Source organism: Halictus rubicundus, chromosome 6, assembly GCF_050948215.1.
Source record: "Halictus rubicundus isolate RS-2024b chromosome 6, iyHalRubi1_principal, whole genome shotgun sequence".
Taxonomy (NCBI): domain Eukaryota; kingdom Metazoa; phylum Arthropoda; class Insecta; order Hymenoptera; family Halictidae; genus Halictus; species Halictus rubicundus.
Genome location: NC_135154.1, coordinates 496,587 through 514,497, shown reverse-complemented (window position 1 = coordinate 514,497; position 17,911 = coordinate 496,587). Strand labels below are relative to the sequence as shown.

The 17,911-nt window shown below is 33.3% G+C and overlaps 1 protein-coding gene across 4 annotated transcripts in view; it reads left to right on the top strand.

Annotated features, from left to right (window-relative positions):
* The first annotated feature begins 3,162 nt into the window (after positions 1–3,162).
* Positions 3,163–17,911, top strand: part of Cnc (NFE2 like bZIP transcription factor cap-n-collar) — a 292,479-nt gene continuing 277,730 nt past the window's right edge. Inside the window, exon 1 of one of the 4 annotated variants that reach the window (XM_076789362.1) lies at positions 3,163–3,545. In XM_076789362.1, the coding sequence (XP_076645477.1) occupies positions 3,456–3,545 (90 nt within the window). In that variant the 5' untranslated portion in view covers positions 3,163–3,455. Of the gene's footprint in view, positions 3,546–5,257; positions 6,623–17,911 lie in introns of those variants that run through there. The other 3 variants (XM_076789359.1, XM_076789360.1, XM_076789361.1) reach the window with 3 other exon arrangements.

Here is a 17,911-nt window from a genome sequence, read left to right as displayed (position 1 = left end):
AAAATGTTTTTAAAACACGTAAAGAGGATTAGAACCAAAAATATTTCAGGAAAGTGGCAGCATAGATGGGACAATTTCGACCTTACATAACTAAATTCAAACATTTTGATTCTTGCTAATCTGCTACCAGCTAAATGCATCAATGAATGTATTGAATACCAAATGGAACCTTTTCATTCTATATGTAGGTGTTAGATGCCTTAATGCATTAGTGTTGGTGACCAGTTGTCATTACGAGCCGACAATCGATTTGTTTATAACAACCTAATGTTTTGTTTTATTAAATTGTATCATGAAATTGTATTAGAATTGGTTGAGCAATTAAACATTAAACACCGAGAGAGAGAGAGAGATAGAGAGAGAGAGAGGGAGAGAGAGAGAGAGAGAGAGAGAGAGAGAGAGAGAGAGAGAGAGAGAGAGAGAGAGAGAAATAATTAACTACATCGACGTGATCCACGGAGAGTGGCGTTACCGTCAGGCCCACTCCAAGCATCAGAACAATCGCCGATTTACTATGCGAATTCTCGGGCGCAGAAGGTACGTTCACAATATGGAGAGAGCAAGTAGAGCAACTCAAAACGATGTACACCTTGGACGATTCTGCGGCGGTAACCACAATTACGTTGCGCCTACGAGGAAAGGCTTACATCAATACGAGTACCTCAAAATGCCATTTGGACTGACCAATGCACCTCGTATTTTTCAAAGATTTTTAAACAAAATTTTTAGTGATTTACTTAGACGGAATAAACTATTACTTCATTTGGACGACTTTTTGGTAGCCACGGAAACGATTGACGCACATTTGGATATTTTACGAGAAATATTTCATTTAGCGAGAAAGTTTAATTTACAATTTTGGTTACATAAATGCTCATTGTTATATCGCCAAATAACTTATTTGGGGTATTCGATATCTGATAATGGTATCGCGCCAGCGAAGGAAAATGTCGAATCCGTGGTCGACTATCCAGCACCGAGAAATATCAAAAAGGTGCAGCGTTTTGTAGGACAAGCTATTTCCGCCGTTTTATAAAAGATTTCTCACTCATCGTGAGACCCCTGTATAATTTACTAAGAAAAAATGCAGTTTTTAGTTTTGGGCCAGAACAAAACCGGGCATTTTTAATGTTGAAACAATGTCTAACAAATGATCCCTTTTGGCAATTTACTCTCCAAAATTGGACACAGAGCTCTACTGTGACGCTAGTAGCAATGGATTTGGAGCAATTTTATTACAAAAACAAATAAACAAAGTCTTTCGACCAGTTTTTTATTTTAGTAAAAGAACGACCGCCCAAGAAGGCAAAAAATCATAGTTTTGAACTTGCATGTTTAGCGGCAGTGTACACAATTAATTGATTTCATATTTATTTATCCGGCATTCCGTGTAAGATAATCACAGACTGCGACAGCATTAACCACGAATATCGCGTTCTGCAATGTTGGACAAAATTATGATTTCACAATTGAACATCGTAGCGGTAGTAAAATGTCACACGTAGACGTACTAAGTCGGTACAACACAATTTTAATACTAGAAGCAAACACCTTAGAGGAGATATTGGCGATTAAACAACACCAAGACCGCACGATTCGAGAAATTAAGAATAGATTAGAGGTAAGCGAGGAAAAGTATTATGAATTACGAGATGGTTTAGTGTATAGAAAAGTTAACAATAACAGATTATTATGTTGCGTACCTGCGTGTTTAGAAAATAACGTTATTAAAATAAGCCACGACGATCTAGGGCATTTAGGTTTTGAAAAAGTACTTGACAATATTAGTCTGGTATATTGGTTCCCGCAAATGCGCAAAAAAATTAGACAGTACATCAGCAATTGTCTGAACTGTCATCAAACAGCCGTAAACAAGAGGGATTCTTGCACAGTTTAGGGAAAGACGACTTACTATTCCAAACAATACATGTGGATCATTACGGCCCACTGGAAAAGTGCAGGAATGGCTATAAATTTATTTTGGCGGTAGTAGATGGTTTTACTAAATTTATAAGATTATATCCTTGTAAAACAACGAAATCGGAAGAACTAGTAAAAAATTTAACGGAATATTTTAGAGCGTATAGTAAACCGAGACGGCTAGTTAGTGACCAAGGTACATCATTTACTTCAAATTTATTTAAAGAATTTTTAACAAACAACGGGATAGAACAGATGCTGATCACGATATGAACCCCACGTGCGAACGGCCAGGTTGAACGATTTAACAGAGTAATACCACCAATGTTATCAAAATTAACGGAGACTCCGGTAAAATGGTACCGAGTTGTCGACAAAGTAGAATATGGGATAAATAATACTGTTTGTTGGTCAACAGGTAAGAGCCCATCCCAATTATTATGAACTGTAGGTTTATAAAGTAAAATATTTTTATTGTTAAATAAAAAGGACCATTATATCATTTATGTATATTATTTTCGAATTCAATCTATTTCTAGCAAAAGGTCCGTGGACTTTTCAAAGTCCATTTTTTATTTCGTTATACAGGGTGTATACAGTGATATACATACAGTGATAAACTTAATATAAATTGTTTTAAATTTTATAGATTAACTTGTTTCATTCTGTATACTCACCTGTGGCATATATTCCAAAATTATTTATTTATTCACAATAATTTATTATTTTCATTAGTTCGGATGATCGTTTAATGATCAAATTTATGAAGCAATTTTATAATAAACGCGACTGCATTTTTGAGATTTATATATTTGAATTAACCCATTGCACTACTATTTATTTTTATTATAATGATTAGAAATTCTTCATCGTTCAGAATTTCATAGAAAAAAAGATAGTTTAGATTTATTGTATGCCTATGTTTTCTCCAAAGTATATATACCAACTAAAAAAAGAAATAGAATTTTATTTCGGTTTAAAGGAAATTAATAACATACATATTTATTAGACTCTCTTCAGAACTTTCATCACGAGTCTAACTCGATATTGTATATCAAGGGGTTAAGGGTTGAATCAAACACGCCGGCGTATCAGCCATCAGAAACGGAAACTTCGATGTAACATGAACACGTGTTGTGTCACTCTCGCCATGTTCAAATAGCGCGGCAATCGCAGCCAGTGACGTAGCACAAGAAAAATTCTACTTATCTGATATTGGAACGTCAGACAGTAGCTTTCGCATTAATTCTAATAACCTAATTATTGTAGGTAAGAAAATTCTGTCACGAACACATTTGTCATAGAGTTGTCATTGATATGTGATAGAACCTTCGAAAAGATAAATTGCGATGTATCTTCACAAAGTGATTCGACAAAGTGAGAGTGCTTCTTCGAGCTCAGTGACGTAATGTATTTCGCTTCCATACTTTCAGTCATCGGTATACACAGTCGGTTTTTCGCTGTTACCCAGCTAATTTATATCAAAGTTCGTCCAATGCATATTTTGAGCTTGAAGAATTGAAAAAAACTATAATATGATCGAAACGGAAGATTTGCCGCGAATGACATCACTATCACCTCACACCGACGGAGCGCATTTAAGATCAACGAAATTTATACGTAAGGTGAGTAGACAACATACACATATAGGAAAAGATACACTATAGAACGTACACCCGCAGCCGTGCGCACTGCGCTTGTGGCGCATTGTTTGATTACTCACGCGTCTGTTTAGTAACTAACAAACGTGGCAACCGCGCAAATTGTGTCAACGCGACTGCGGCCGAAGTTTTCTTATTGTAATTTTGATTGCAACGTTTCATCAGTATTTTTAAAAACATGCGTTATCGAACGGCGGTACGCGTGCATCACGATAAACGGGCTTCTCGAAAAATATTTTCCCTCACTTTCGTTTCCGCGACGTTGTTACCGACAAAGAAGGACGATTCTTTGCAGTAAAAGACTTGTGCCACCGTACCGTAATCATCGTCGCATTTCACCTATGAACTTAATTTGCATTTCGTCGTACGTACGGTGCTTGTTTAATGCATTTATGCCATTAGGCACGTATATAAGAAAAACTTACGGCATATGTTCTTGATTTTCCTTAACCAGTGTATATCAATCTGTATTTTACCGCATCTTTAATAAATATATAATTAAATCAATAACAGAGACAACAATACTTTCCCCTAAGCTCTCACATTTTATTTAGTTCATAATTGCATAATTAGCAATGGTACCAACGAACAATATTACAAAATCGTGAGTCGACTAATTTGTCTACTTTAATCAGTTAGTTGTTGACCTCTTTGAAAAATGTGTACCTAAATTACGTCGTAAAAATTAAGCGATGACGAGTATACTCGTCAAACACAGAGTATGTGTGGCTGCTATAATATGGAATTAAGTTGTAAAAAATTTTCGCAGAGGAAAAAGGTATTTCAAATGATCTTAGGAATCACCCTTTTCAAGGAAGTACAACATTTTTTAGACACTCTGTATATAAACCCGTAACGGCTTCAGTGGTGATTATCAAATGAAAACAATACATTTACAAAAAAAAATTCATACTATATACAGTTCTTTCATAATAATTATTTATATATTTTTATTTGTTCCTTTTATTTCGTCTTGGCCTCCAATTATTTCAAACATCTTGAAGTTTACGAATATGTTTTAGTTTTCACTAAAATTGCCATTTAAACAGCAAATTGTAACTCCTTTTAACGCATGACAAGTATACTCGTTATAATACAAAATATTGTTATTTCTTCATGACGAGTATACTCGTCAAAAATAGCTAACTGGTTAAAGAATTCGAAGTACATTTAAGATTGTTCAAATGGGTTATTATAAATAACACGATAAGTGAAAAAACTAAAATAAACCTGAAAAACCCGTTATGTAATACATCATTTTTCAATTAAAATACGCGCGAAGATGCAAACGAATGTATCGTTATATAAAGACGTAACGCGATCTATTTCAATGCAGCATTATCATTCTCCGATTCAAATCGAATGGGAAAATACATGCCAGTGTATTACGTACAGTTGGTGTAATTTTCATATTATCAACAGTTGATTAATAAGAGATAAATGTATATTAAAACGACACCTAAATACCGGTATGTCTAAGTACTTTTACACTGTTCTTAAATGGTTCAATTATATCGGCTGAAACCATCGATGTAGTCTCTCTTCGTCGGCATTTCGGAAACAGATATTTGAAAAAGTTTCATCTTGTGCGAACGATAATAATAAACGTCGAGTATTAAACAACTAAAGTCAATGAGTTCGAAGTTGAACGAATCACCTGTCAACAGAGGCAAAAAGGGAGAAACATACGCTTGGGGCGGCCCTGAGAAACGACATTGTCGGAGTGAGTGCTGAGTCACATATCGCGAGCGATCTCTCTTAGCAAGGTGTACTAGTTTGTTCTCTGTGAAATGCACTCTATTGTATTAATTTAACGTTATCATCGTCTCGAATTATAACATCGTCGAAGCAAGATGATTTAACGAAAGAGGTTACTGGCGCTTGCCGCGGGCCTCGAATAGCTATCGGGAAGAAATTTAAAGCAGTTCGAGACCCGGTATCATCTGTGGATCTGTCAATTTCAACTAGTTGATCGAATTGTTACGATTCGTAATATCTGGCCTGGCGTGACAATGGGGAAAAAGTGTCGCCACTGATTCGATGGATTACTATCCAGAATTGTCAAATAAAATCGAAGGCGCGCGTAGGATGTACGCGAGGTGCACCAAAGTTTGACGTGGCTAGTGTGTGTTTTGAGGTTATTTTTATATTCGAGTAACTGACCTATACTTGTTTAAAGAGAACTCCGAATCTTTATTTTCATTCGGACAGTCTATCGAATAAGTTGCTCCAGCAGCGGCTCCAAGAACTGTGCTCTCGAACTTCGTTTAATGTCCCATGTTCGTTTCATTAAACGTGAAAAATAAAAGACCAAAGTGCGAAATTGAGACGAGAATAAACTGAAGAATTGTTTTGGATTCTGTGCGTATATTCGAAGGATAATATACATAGTGTGATTTAAATGATTAAAGCATAAGCAGTTGTATAAATATTAGTTTCAACATGAACTATTATTCTATCATGACAACTTGCAAAGTTTATGTATGTAATATCACTGCCGAACCTCTGTGACAATACGTTAATTTATTATTGGCCGTAGATATATTTAATAACTGTGGGCGATTCAATTAAAAGGCAACAAAATGTTATGCTTAAAGAAATTGTACAGCGAGGAGCTGTTCCAGCTCGCGCTGCTATTATCTTTGTTGCGAGTAGATCCGGAGTCCTACTTTGGTTTGGATATTCAAACCATTGGCGTAGGCTCTCTGGATTTAAATAATGGCTCTGGATGGCATTCCGATGCGTACACAATTGTCCATCGACCAATGTTCGTACATCCAAAAAATCTAGATTCGGTACTTCTAAACTACGAGAGAGATTTATTCGAAGATTTAAATTCACTAGGAAGATATAATAGAATGAATTCTGGATTAAATGACATCCATGCATATTTGTTGAATGTCGAAGAAACAACAAGAGATACTGCTGTCGCAGGACCCAGTATATTGACAGAATCGAATAGAAACGTGACATCCCCCGATCCACCGACTTCTTCGCAAAATCCTGATGAACCAGCTTCTACAGCCGAACTTACCCAAGAGGTACTTTTCTTTATCCATAGCAGAAATTAAATTTTGGGTTTATTTTACATTTTACATTTACATTAACAATCAATTTGTATAATATGTATTTCGAACTGGTATTAATTTCTTGTCTTATAATTTCTCCCGCAACTTTGCTCATCAGAGTTGATTTCTCCGAGTGCACAATGTATTTTGTTTTCATTAAAAGAAAAATTCAAGAAAGATGCTAATTCAATCCTTAATTTACTTATTTAATTTATTATTTAATATTTCATTTATAACTGAAGTGTGTATGACGTATGTACGTACTCATTTGTTTACATGCGATGCACAAATGGTATAAGTAAATAGAACCCAAAATTTATTTTCCTTTATACTATTACATAGTTTTTATTAAAATTATTTTATTATATATTTTGTTAAATGTATTTATAAAAGTGATTGTTTTTGTTTTAACATTATAAACTATGTGCATTAACAAAATAGTGTAAAATGTGCTTGTAAACATAACACCTAATTTTATTTCTTTCGATTTTCAATTAACTCAAACGTTAATGTTACACATGACAATCATTTTATTAAAAATTCGTCGATTTTCAATTATCATAACTACAAAATTCTGTTAAAATTTAATACGTTATTTTGCTTTTCGAAATGATCATTAAGCAAGAACGTGAAATTTTATTAATTCTGGTTTTCTTAAACCTGACTATGAAAAATGTAAATTTACATAAACATCGCTATTCTAGATATCACAAATGATCGAAGAATGGCGTGAATATTATAGGTGCAACTATTTGCTTCATTTGGAACAGTTTTCTTAAGATAGACATTATTTTACACTCTGCGAGTGACTATTTTTATCTGGCCAAAGTTAGCACAACACAAACAACACTTCGAAAGACGCGTTTAAAACAAATACGTGTGGAACGATAAAAAAAAAACGCTTCTCCTTTGACCGAACGTCATCGCGTCATGTAAATGACCTTATTGTCAAAAATACGTTATTGCCGGTGAATCCTTGTAGCGACCCACACAGAAAAAAGATTCTCGTTATTTTTAATCGTATAGAGCAAATTCTTTGGTACGTTCATTTCTGCAGAAAAACCTGGACTCGTTATCAGCAGTCTGTTATCATTCTTTATTGCATAGAATATCGTTTCATAAAAATTATAAGCAAGATTATTTGAAAATTTAGGTGCGGTATAAACGTGTTTTTTTAATAAAATTGAAATGTAAAAGAGGGTGTCAATCATTATTGTTCCATTCGGAACGATTACAAAGAGAAATATCTCGTTTTTAATTATTTGTTTGATAACAATGATAAATGTCCGATAATGAATATAGAAGGTATTTTTTCGATAAGAGTAATCTTAAATGCATAACATGTCGCGCTTAATTATTTCGCCAGAAGTATTTTTCTATTTGCAAATTTGAAAAAAGAAAATACTATATGCTTTTTCTTAGAATAGTTGATGCAATATTAATGGAAATACATACTGCTATGCGTACGTTTATTTTGAGCGCGAATATTGCCGAGATACCAGGATCGTGTTTATATTTTTACATAAAACGCCAATTTTTGTTGAAAGCAATAGATAGCAACTCTTGAGACGGGTCCAATGCAAGACGAGTCGCGATATGCAACGAATATTCTTAATATCTTGTACGCATGATCTTTGTGTTTTGCAAATCTGTTGGCGATAATTTTATCATCGAAGTATTACCTTAGATTTCGAAAGTACCCGTTCTGCAAGATCAATATCATATTTTTGTAAAGTCAAATGGAAACAAACAATCTGAAAAATTGCAGCAGGTTAGGAATTGAAGTATAGATCATGCTCATCTCACGATTTCTCGCTGCATTTTCTGAAAATTTACTGTAACGTTGTTATTCTGCAACGCCAGTTATCTTTATCTTGAACATTTCAGTGTATAAAATTTTCATTCAAATTTAATTGCTATAATGCACCATCGAATTATTGTAAAATTAATAAATTCTTCTGTAATACTTTTAATGATGTTTATGATCGTATTAAACCTAAAATATCTTGCGGTCCTCCACACTTTTTTAATGTTGCAAATGTCTATACTTGTTCGTAAGCTAGTTAATAAACATTAGATCAATTATGTAATGTTTACAATGTACTTAGCTTGCAACAATGTTTAACTACTTTTAAAAGAATTGTATCATGTTGACGGCCACGTCATCCACACATGGATGACGCAATTTTGCTAATTTTGTCTTACATTTGGTTGCAAGCTGCAAAATGCAGAATGTGCTATATCCGGTTGGAATCTACAAAATGCCAATGGGTTCGATGAACAATTACTATGATAAATCAAAACTTTAGTTCTGAATTTCATTCATAACAATTTTGTATAGTTTTCGAACTAACGTCCAATATATCTATTGTATATCAAAAATTAGTTTCATTGTATGTCAAAAATTACCGAAATTACCACGGAAAAATACAACGGATTTTTAATAGAAATTGATCGGTCCAATAATGACCCAACGACACAATTATTGGCAGTACTGCGAAAATGGCAAGTCATGGAGTATGTTCAGGAGAATTCAGTCATTAGTTTAATATTTCCATCATTGGATATATTAAGCAAATGAAAATAATGCAGCTGTAAGCTCTTTGGTCACCGAGTAATCTGTAATCCACGAGTAGATAACTTGTAAGAAACTTATTATTTGTACGTAGATATTACAAATTATGTTATTTCTTTTGTAGTTTATATACAATATACTAAAAGTATCAGCATTGTATAGATAAACCACAAATCGTCAATTCATTTATGAATTTTATCTGATTTCGAAAAGACAATACCGAAATGGCAATATTAGTTTCAAAAAAAGGGCATTATGGAACAAATGTAATAGAAATCGTGTAGCACCGAAGTAGGAAAAGTAACATAGGGTGCGGGATTCAGTTACTATGGGGGTACCAATTACTGTGCCTATATTAATTACACTTATTTTAAAGCATAATGAATATTTAAAAAGAGATATACAGGGTGTTCTAAAAAATGTTGGAAAACCTTGAAAGGGGTGGTTCCTGAGGTGATTTGAAGTAACTTTTTCCTTTACGAAAATGTTCTCCGTGGCTTTGTTTTCGAGTTATTAACGAAAAACACGGACCAATCAGAGCGCGGCTACAGCGGACGGATTCTGGTTCCGTTAATAGTAACGCTACGCCTAACGAGACCTGTCGCCGAGCCGGAATCCGTTCGCTATAGCTGCGCTGTGATCGATCCGTGTTTTTCGTTAATAACTCGAAAACAAAGGTTCACGAAAGTAAAGGAAAAAGTTACTTCAAATCACCTCAGGAACCACCCACAACATTATATTAACTGATTTTAATGAAAAAAATTCAGTATCTCTCTTTTAATATTCATATTAAATATTTAATATTCCCTTACCCTATTCTATGAATTGTTTCGTCATAAAACTGGTCGTCGTTTACGAATTGCTTCGTATAAACATTGCAAAAATGTGAAACAATAGTTAGATACTGAAAGATAGAGAATTTGTTACTGGTTCGGCGTAAAGCTAATCTGTTGATGTTGACGGCCTTGCAGAACGAAGTTCATCTTCATTAAACATCTTATGCCACGCGCGAACTCGTGTGTGGCAAAAACATTATCGATGTATTGGTTGTCTCTCGTGACGCAGGGTAATATTATTGTATGTTAAGAGATATTACCTACTATTCCGTTATATTACTATTAATTAGTTTATAACTAAGGAATACAATAGGAGAGCATGTTGCCATAATTGTGCGTACCTTTGGAATCATCACGCCTGCGTCGCATTGTTGAGTACCATTGTCTGCATACCCCTAATGTCACTTGTGAGACTGTTCTGTTTGTATTTTCAGAACGAAATATAATTTCATTTTATTACTACACTGGTATCTACATTGTTTACAACGTATCAAGATTAGTAAGAGAAGAAATGAATTCTTGTGTTACTCCTGTTCCTTGTTATTAGTGCAATAATAATAATAATACTAATGTTTATTTTGCATAAAGATGATCTAATAGTCATTTCTATCAACGCCATTTGTAGGTTAAAGGTTTGCTCAGTGGCGTAATACGATTTTCTTCTACATCTTCAGTTTTTTAAATAAATTGAAAAATATTCGCGAATAGGTTTACAGTTTCGGTGTCCTTTTCACTTCAATCCTTAACGTTTAACGTTTGTTATGTATATTCGGACGATAATATTTTAAATATTGGACCATACGATTTTTTTTTTGAGAAGTTAGAACAATTAGTTTACTACATTATGTGAAGAACAATTTTTTTCACGAATATACTAGATGCTATTGTTTACAACTTTTGTATGTGGGTCTCTATTGAAAATTTAAAAAATACAGTTTGTAGATCTGTATCAATTATACATATTCTGACAAGCGCATCAAAATCGGTTGTTGTGGAAAAAAACGACAGGCATCGAAAATCGATGTAAGAATCGTTAGATTTGTTATTTATTACAGGTGTAGGCCGAAATTCGTGAGAAACTATAATTTTCACCATCTTTAAGCGTTTGTAGCTCATTGCAACCACAGTGTCGCCAGATCAAGACTTGTTTCCCCATTCTAGTTTCCCTTTCTACCGCGCTATTCCCAACGCTTCCGCCGTGGCCGGGTCACGTGACGCGTTCTGTTTCTGTCGTGCATACCACGGTGGCAGAGAGAGGGTAACTTTTTCCCCTCAATTCGTGCTCCCTCCCCTCAACCGGCGACACTGATTGCAACGTAGACCGATTTTGATGAAATTGCCAGAATATGTGTAATTGACACAAATCTTGAAAACGAACGATCATACGAATATTAGTTAGGTTAGGAATATTAGGAATATTAGTTAGGATTTACGTTTTTTAACATTAGTTTTCTTTTCTTAAAGTGTGTTTGAATAGATATGTAAATTTAATAAACACACCATGTGACATGACAGAGAAGGACATCTGTTACGATTGTTGGTGCATTTTAGTTTTCTTTTTCGAGAAATGTAACATAATTCTTAGTAATGAACCATTAAACTGCAACTTTATTCGTTCGAAGATCAAACGTAATTAAGCGTAATTACTCATACAATCATAAGAAAAAAGTATAGAACTCAGGAAAAATGACAGGGTAAAAGTCACATGTTGCAAGATAAGAGACACACACATAAATCGATAGACCCAATTTTTCTTAAAAGAATATAATAAAAATTCTCATTATTTTTTTAACTAATAAAATAAATAAATACTTGATAGAGAAATAGATAGCTTGTGTTACCTGTGTACACAATTCATTTGTGTTTAGTGTGTAACGATTTTTAAAGATAGTAAACATTAGAAATATTTCAAATATTTCATAAAACATCTATTGTTCTTTCCAAGAACTTTTTGTTTTCTTTCTTGGTAATCTCATTTTAATTGTGATCCAGTAAGATAACATTTTTTAATGTGTAGGTATTAACGTAAAATCTTTTCAATACATTGTTTTAATTGTGATTGCATATTCGAATTCTATCGATATTTATTACAACGAACAAAAAGTTTACTTTTGGAAGCATGTCTCGTCAGATAAAATACATTTTTTGTTATCATCGATAAGTCTAAAAATGGGCAAAATATTTTTGTTAGTAAAATTGTAGGAGAAATATATAAAAAATATAGTTCAACTGTCTGAGACTGTTATACCAACATTCGTTTAGAACTATAATGGCAGTTTTAGGATTTACATACTATTTTTAAATGTACTTACTCGCTCTTTATGTCAGGCATATCTCTTTCAGTTTTCGTATATGCAAAACACGTTATTTATGACAAGCTATTTTGCAGTCCTTCTGTGGCCGCAACAGTACAAGTGCTGGTTCAAATTAAGAAGAATTCCAATGGACTAAACAATTTCCTAGATTTTTGGTTGTAGACGTATGAAATAACAGCTCCAGACACTTTTACATAGCTTTTCTATTTTATCAATTCCAGATAGCCATCGCTTATACCATTTTCTTAGTAACAGCCTTGATTATCCAGGTCACCCATATCGGTTCATCTAGGTTAATTAATTGCTAGTCTATTTTTTAGACTATCTGTTTACGCACATATCGAACGTCCATAGAGTATTTTAAAATGTATTTCAATATAAGATTTAAGTAATTATTTACTGAAGTCTCAATTCAAAAAGTATTCATACCAAATTATCTAATGATGTATGTATACTACCGTTCATAATTATGTGTATTTGAAAAGGAGGTAGGGTAAGGGACCCAATTACTGTGGGCTACAAATCACTGTGCCTATATTAATTATAGTTATTTTTAAAGCATAATGAATATTAAAAACGAGATATTAAATATTTTTCATTAAAATCAGTTAATACATATGTACGTTGTTATATATTTCTTTTTTAATACTCATTATGCTTTAAAAATAAGTATAACTAATATAGGCAGAGGAATTTGTACCCCCACAGTAACTAGGTCCCTTACACTTGTCTCATTAAATATAAAATTCACCGATGTATCAATCAGACCTCTTAAAAAAAAAAGTATCTATCGTATTTTCGTTTCATACTGACATGTTAGGAATATGTAATGATAGTGGTGTATCAGCTTGGATAAATAAATAAATAAAAGATTTAACAACACATTTCTTTTATATTCTACCTTTGTAGTGTAAATATAAACTATTGAGAACACATAGTTTTTTAATTGTGTCAGAATTTTTAAATCAAGAGACTTGACGAAGAAATAGCGCATACGAAATATTAAAACTGCGATTACTAGAAAATGAAATTTAAAGACTTGAAGCAGTTAAAACATCTTGAATACTTCTGGTGAAGCGTATTTTAATAACGATAAAAAATTAAAACGACACGATGATAAAACTGAAATTGTAGTAATTTATTCAGTAAAAATTTCTTTAATTTATCTAATTAGTTCTCAATAAAAAATTAAACAATTTACTTACTATATTATTATTATTATATTACTATTACAGATAATAAAAATATCGCGTCAATTGGAGTTTCATTTAAAAGGATATAGATGACCTCGAAATTCTTAAAATAGTTCTATTTTTGAAACAAACATATGCACCGCATGATGCACCAATCTAACGAGATTTTGTTGTAGCCTCTAACGATTTAAAGCTAAGACGTTGTGTGAGATATCATCTATAATGTATACAGGAGTGTCTAGGAGAAAGTATGATGGCTCCCATAAACACAGCAGTATGTACAACACAAGCACTTCTGTAAAATTACCATTCTAGTGTCGCCCATAGTTGGCAATTAATTTTAATATTAATTTCCTATCATCTGTCATTACATAAAGCATTTGAAGTTGTTTTTTTGCAAAATTAAAACAGCTATCGATGTAATCTTTTTAAAAATTGGACGACAAGATTGATTATTAGGATGAAAGAAAAGGTGCAACCGAATACAAAGATCAAAAGTCCCCCGAAACCAAAGAATGAATTTGCAATAGGCCATTCGATAGCTTGTCCAAAGAAAATACTTTGTGCCAATTTTCAAACCTATATGTCGACATGGGGGTAGTATTGGGGTAACAAAAAAATTAGGTTTTTCCGTAATTTCTCTTATCCTCTTCAATTGAAAATTCTGAACAAATCAGGCATATTTTAGCTATTAGAATGCACATCTATGAATTTTTTCAGAATGTTTAGCTTCGAAACCGAATTTTACAAAATAAAAAAACTTTTGCATATAGTTAAAAAAATAAAAAACCGCTATTCATTACCTTTTTACCAATGGATAAATTATATCAAATTCTAAATAATATGCATGTATTTCCATGGAAGAGTTCTTAAGCTGCGTACAGACCTGAACATTTCGACGAACATTGCGCCGAACAGCGAACGAAACGCAAAGTCGACATTCATTTCGGCGCGATTTTGCGTTTCGGACGCTGTTCGGCGCGATGTTCGGCGCAATGTTCGTCGAAACGTTCAGGTTTGTACGAGGCCTTTGATGTATGTCGAAAAACCGACAAGCGATGGATCGACCGCGCGCACGAACGCAAACGGGTGAGCCTCGCACAAACCTGAACATTTCGACGAACATTGCGCCGAACAGCGACCGAAACACAAGATCGCGCCGCCGTTCGGATCGCCGAAATGAATGTCGATTTTGCGTTTCGTTCGCTGTTCGGCGCAATGTTCGTCGAAATGTTTAGGTCTGTACGAGCCTTTACTATTCTGCTGCTGTGTTGCATTAGTCTTCGTCGCTGACGTCATTGATTACAGGATGTATTTCTTCACTAGCAAAAATTTTGGAGAGAATTTCTGCCGGACTTACAATTTGTGAAAGATGTCGACCATGCGATAAGTAATAAATTATCGCAGTTGTATAGGAGCAACACAATGGTGCGATTAACATTTGTACAGTCACAGTAATAACATAACGTTTGATTCCAGCACAACCTATTGCGTCAGATGTATATTCTATGATTTTTTAAACTATATGTACCGACTTTGAAAAATCTGAAAAAATGATATGTTAACAATCATAACGAAATGCTAAAACTGTAAAAATATAAACTTAATATCTCGTAACTACTACAAGAAAGCAGCATTTCAAACAGATTTTTATTCAGGATTCGACCACGAGATTAAAATTTACCATTTATGATAAAAAAATTCAAGGTGACTTCTATATCTCGATAAAAAAGCAAAATAAAGAAAACTAATTATTACATCGTATGCTACTCTTGAAACCGTACAACTTTCGTTTCAACCATATTTTCATATACCAAGTACAGTTTACAAACAATTTAGGCGGCGCATTTAGCAGATTCGCCCTGTAGAACAGTTACTTTTAATTTAAAAAACTCAATTAAATTCGTCCACATAAACATTCAAAGTCAACATGAAATGCGCGTTGTATTTTTGTCGTAAACTACATGCGTATGTATATGTCGTTGGTGAGCGTGTGCACGTGTTTCGTCGGTATATACTCCGAGACTTTTTTTATCACGGGACGCTGCATCACCAAAATTTCCTCTGAATTCCCGTGCAACGGCCTCGATAACAAAAATAATTGTATGGAAATATACACGGATAAGTGCGTTCCTTGACGACTTTGAGAAAAAAGAAGGTGGGACTGCCAGACGTGACCTCAATTCCCGGAAAATTAATGGAAGAGTTTCGTCAACAAACGTTTCATGTTTTTCGACCGATGCAAAACCACGAATTTTTACGCGGAAAATTCGCTGGAAAGTTTGGAGCACAGCTCGACAGACCTCTGGGACTGTTTCATAAGCTCTGTTGGAATCTATTAGATGTGAATCTTTTTAAAAAAAATTTCTATGAAAACGGATCATGAAAATATTTTCTTGTATTCTTGAAAATACAAGTTACACTGATGCAGGAGGGTTAAAGAACATAGTAATAAAATTAATTATACATATACAGGGTGTTTCGTTTATCAGAAAACGGAAATATCTCGTGACGCACTGAAGTTACGAAAAAAAATTTTTTCAGGACTCGAAAGGTCGTGGGGGAAATTTCAGTCATATTGATTTTATTAAATAGAACCATATATTTTTTTTGTCATAACACGATAGCATTTTCCGAGATGAATAAATATATAATAATTTTGCAATAATTATATATCAATCATTTTGCCGGTTGGCACAGCGCACAGTGCAGACAAGTCCGCACATCTCACTACATGTTTATTTGACGATGTATGAAAATTTCCTTTGGCAGAACTGCATATTAGCAGGAAATTCATATTATTATTCATTTAAAAATCATTTAACAATTTTTTTTATGCATAAAAATTGTTTTTTCTTTTTTCAATTTATTAATTTTATTGTTAAATTTAATTTTTGTGACTAATTACCATTACATATGCATTAGTAACCAAATTTAGATTTCTGTAAAAAAATTTGGCCATGGAGGCACTCTTTAAATTGCCAAAAATCGAAAAATGTTATATTAACTGTAAATGAGTGTGCAATAATAATTCTGTGTAATGGAAAGTGCTTACCAAGGAATATGCATTCTTTATACATTTAATAAAGTAGATTTATTTTTTGTACAAATTTTCAACGGTGGTTTTATTTGTTAATTGCATATAAAACTTCAAATTAACATAAAACAAAAACGGCAAAATATTTCCTGATATTTATGCATATTTGGATACATTACTTATTATAGTTTAAGAATTTCATAGTTTTGTCTGCCACTTTCTGCGACTCTTAATTTTATAAACTTTTTAAGGAGTGTCCATACCTTTCCTTTAGAATCTATCGTGGAAAATTTGTTATTTCCTTTCTAAATTTGTTAATTATATTGTTAAATTTAATTTTCTGTGAATAATTAACAATAAGTATACATTTCTAAACAAATTTGAATTTTTGTAAAAAATTTGCCATTTGTTCGCCACAGTTACAGTGAGGAATTTACTGGAAAAGTTCAATATTCGTGTATATCGCGATATGAAATAAATTTCTTTTGCGAAACATGCGTATTAGGATGGAAATTGTTAATAATAATCATATAATAATCATTTTTATGCATAATACAATTTTGCAATAATTATATATTAATCATTTTTATGTATTTTTAATTTGTTTTTAATATATGTTGTATACCTATTGAAAAAGTAATAAGAATGTAAGGATAGATCGAGATGGTGCAAGATCACGAGACTCAATGATTTTGGATCGCAATCAAAGTAGTGAGAATGACTCGGATAGCGAATAGCGGTTTGTTAAGTTTATTAATTTTATTTACTAGTATTATAATTTGTTTAAGTTTATTATTTTTAATTTTATTAGAAGGTAGCAGAGCGTGGTTCTAAATGAATGAAAAATAGTTTATTTATTTAAATATTGAACATATTATATAAAACGATCGCACGGCACACACATGTTCCACCAAACGCGTAAAGACCCTCGACATACCTAACCTCGCCGTGCCAAGCCAGCCAGCCAACCAGCGAAGCCGCGGGAGCGTTCGGATGCTCCGTTAACGCGCGAAAGCTTGAATCCAGAAGCAGAAGTTATCATTTTGTTTAACATTCCCCCTTAACTTCAAATCAGGATTCAACATTCCTTCATCAAACATTATTGCAGACTCAACTTCTCTATACATGCAACGTGCTTAATTTTTGGTAACGCTTTGGTCAATATGTCTGCAGTCATTTCATGCGTACTTACATACATCACATTAATCTCGTTATTTTCTAAAGCTCTACGAGTGAAATAATACCTTATATCTATATGTTAACTCTTTGGATGATATACGCTGTCTTTACACAATTCAATCGCACT